The sequence below is a fragment of the Sprattus sprattus genome (assembly GCF_963457725.1).
Source record: "Sprattus sprattus genome assembly, chromosome: 5".
Taxonomy (NCBI): domain Eukaryota; kingdom Metazoa; phylum Chordata; class Actinopteri; order Clupeiformes; family Clupeidae; genus Sprattus; species Sprattus sprattus.
In genome coordinates, this window is record NC_137924.1 from 3,798,080 (window position 1) to 3,801,728 (window position 3,649).

The 3,649-nt window shown below is 45.2% G+C and overlaps 1 protein-coding gene across 1 annotated transcript in view; it reads left to right on the top strand.

Moving 5' to 3' along the window:
• Nucleotides 1-309: 309 nt before the first annotated feature.
• Nucleotides 310-3,649, top strand: part of LOC308365594 (uncharacterized protein) — a gene marked incomplete at both ends in the record, with an annotated part of 17,879 nt that continues 14,539 nt past the window's right edge. Inside the window, 2 exons of the mRNA XM_080839060.1 lie at nucleotides 310-334; nucleotides 3,539-3,604. Of these exons, the coding sequence (XP_080695186.1) occupies nucleotides 310-334; nucleotides 3,539-3,604 (91 nt within the window). The remainder of the gene's footprint in view (nucleotides 335-3,538; nucleotides 3,605-3,649) is intronic.

Here is a 3,649-nt window from a genome sequence, read left to right on the forward strand (position 1 = left end):
GATGATGATGATGATGATGATGATGATGGTGATGATGATGATGATGATGATGATGATGATGATGATGATGATGATGATGATGATGATGATGATGATGATGGTGATGGGTAAATGATTGGCATCATAGCTTAGTGAGGTAAACGTTACTGCAGTGTTTTATAGAATTGAAGTTTGTCTTAGAATCTGTCCTTAATGCCTTAGAAGGACAGGAATAGAAAGAAGCAAGTCTACTGGACGACTCCCACTGGAGACTGAGAATGATGTTGGAGAACATGACAAAATGATCTGTCTCTGTTTCAGGAAGGCAAAATGGCAGCTGCTGTCATGGACAAAGGTAAGAGATGTCTTAGTTTGTGTGTACAAAGAAAAGCGGTTTAGTTTATTTATTAAACCAATAAAAGACTGAAATACTCATTATCATAAGTCATCAGACCCTTAGTTATGACACTTACTATTGAACTCTGGGGCATCCTACTTGTATCAATGGTCCTTGAGATGCTTCTACAACTTGACTAGAGTCCACCTGTGCCCAAATGAATAATTGGACATATGAATCCACTGTAGGTGTAATTTAAGTGTGTGTGTGTGTGTGTGTGTGTGTGTGTGTGTGTGTGTGTGTGTGTGTGTGTTTGGGTGTGTGAGAGAGAAAGATAGTGGGGATATAGGTGTAATTTAAGTGTTTGTGTGAGAGAGTGAGAAAGACAGAGAGTGGGTTTGTGTGTGTGTGAGAGAGAGAGAGAGAGAGAGAGAGAGAGAGAGAGAGAGAGAGAGTATGTAGGTGTAATGTAAGTGTGTAGTTGCGGTTGAATGATTTAGCAAAGGACTTGATGGAATGTCAGTCTGATGGGTAGGGTGTCGCTTTATTCTGCATATTCTATGCAACAGATCTGAAGAACACACAACACGCTATTATGAAGAGAGAGAGAAGGAGGGATGATTAGGAGATATCCTCCATAGTGTAGTGTAAATCTCTTCTGTGTTGGCCTTGCATCCCTTTGTCTTCCAAAGGCGGAGATGTTTCCTCAATCTCCAGCATCCCAACTTGCTCCGTTCTCTCATGTTCACATGTAGCAGTCAGTGTCTCCACACGGCAAACCCACAGCACAATCCTCTCACAGAGATTCCTCTAAATCTTCTGCTGTATACTGTTGCACTCTTGAAGAAAGGAAAGCTCTCAACACTGGGAAAGTTTTCTTCATTTATTTGAACTCTTTACAGAATTACCGCTGACATCAACAGAATCACGTCTGGTTTTTTTTTGTTCTCTCTCTGAAACTCTCTAAATTTTTACTTTCGCTCTCGTCTTTACTGACGAGAATCTGCCTCATTCATGGTCTTATACTGCCATCTACAGGCTACAACATGTAACTACACAGAATAACAGAAAAACTAAAGGCCACAAGATCATGGAAAGGGACCAAAGAAAAAACAAAGCAGGCACATTATGCTAGAATAGCACACAAGTCCCATTCAGGTATAGGAAGGTAGAATACACACCTTAACATACTGGGTGTGTCTGGGTTCTGGTTCAAGGTGTAAGGTGGGGCATAGTAGGAAAGGGAACAGTATGGGGTCTAACTAGGTATGAAAGGGGTGAAAGTCTGCAGACAGGAAGGGCTGGCTGACCATTTGAAGGTTAATGAATGTGGCGCCAGTTTACTTAACGTGAATATGATACATTCTTCTAAGGGATTCACATGAGTTGAAAGTATATGAACAACACCAATATTCTACAGTGTGTAGGTGTAATTTAAGTGTGTGTTTGAGAGAGAGAGAGAGAGAGCGATAGAGACTTTATGCAAATGTTGTACTTCCCCCAATCAAGACAGGTTGGTGGCCAATCCAGAAAAGGACCGATCAGTCAATGATGCATCCAAGTCGATGCAATGTATGTACAAGTGGCCAGTTCTACTTGCTCCGTTCTCTCATGTTCACATGTAGCAGTCAGTGTCTCCACACGGCAAACCCACAGCACAATCCTCTCACAGAGATTCCTCTAAATCTGTGCATTCTATTTGTGCATTCATAATTTGACCTTTTAAAACCGTTCTTTTAAATATCATTTGAAAACAGTCCATTTCAACTGTTGAAAACAAGCCTCCCGAAGTCATAAATGAGGATGAGGCAAAAATGTGTGAATGTGTGTATGTATGTGTGTGTGTGTGTGTGTGTGTGTGTGTGTGTGTGTGTGTGTGTGTGTGTGTGTGTGTGTGTGTGTGTGTGTGTGTGTGTGTGTATGCGTGTGAGTGAGTGAGTGAGTGAGTGAGTGAGTGAGTGTGTGTGTGTTAGTGTATATGTGTGTGAAAGTCCTCACACAAAACAAGAACTAGGACTAAGAACAAAACTATAACTAAGGGTATGAACAGAACAAGAATGGAGACTATGAACTAAACTATAACTAAGGCTATGAAAGAAACACGAACAAACTGTAACGGGAGCGCAGGTAATCCACATAGAAGTCAGACCGCGGGAAATCCAAAATGTATCCGTTGAAGTGCAATACCAGACACAGAGTGAAGGGAGTGTGACGTATATGAAGGGGGTGTGACAGGTGTGGGTGATTAGTAACCAGGTGAGTGCAAACACGGTGCAGGTGAGTGAGGATGCAGGTGTGAGTGATCAGTACTCCGGTGAGTGTGAGTGTGAGTGTGTTGCTGGTGAGTGAGGATGCAGGTGTGAGTGATCAGTACTCTGGTGAGTGTGAGCGTGGTGCTGGTGAGTGAGGATGCAGGTGTGAGTGATCAGTACTCCGGTGAGTGTGAGCGTGGTGCTGGTGAGTGAGGATGCAGGTGTGAGTGATCAGTACTCCGGTGAGTGTGAGTGTGAGTGTGTTGCTGGTGAGTGAGGATGCAGGTGTGAGTGATCAGTACTCCGGTGAGTGTGAGTGTGGTGCTGGTGAGTGAGGATGCAGATGTGAGTGATCAGTACTCCGGTGAGTGTGAGTGTGAGTGTGTTGCTGGTGAGTGAGGATGCAGATGTGAGTGATCAGTACTCCGGTGAGTGTGAGCGTGGTGCTGGTGAGTGAGGATGCAGGTGTGAGTGATCAGTACTCCGGTGAGTGTGAGTGCGGTGCTGGTGAGTGAGGATGCAGGTGTGAGTGATCAGTACTCCGGTGAGTGTGAGTGTGGTGCTGGTGAGTGAGGATGCAGGTGTGAGTGATCAGTACTCCGGTGAGTGTGAGTGCGGTGCTGGTGAGTGAGGAAGCAGGTGTGAGTGATCAGTACTCCGGTGAGTGTGAGTGTGAGTGTGGTGCAGGTGAGTGAGGATGCAGGTGTGAGTGATCAGTACTCCGGTGAGTGTGAGTGTGGTGCTGGTGAGTGAGGATGCAGGTGTGAGTGATCAGTACTCCGGTGAGTGTGAGTGTGGTGCTGGTGAGTGAGGATGCAGGTGTGAGTGATCAGTACTCCGGTGAGTGTGAGCGTGGTGCTGGTGAGTGTGAGTGTGGTGCTGGTGAGTGAGATGAGAGAGTGGAACAGGTGGGAGAGTGGAATAGGTGTATGTGCTTCTGTGATTGGGGTCCTGAATGGTGAGTGTGCAGCTGGGAGAGTTAGTGAGCTGAAGGGGGCGGAGCTCCGCAGGAACGTGACAGAGACAGAGTACCTATGTAGGTGTAATATAAGTGTGTGTGTGTAGTTGTAATTTCAGTGTG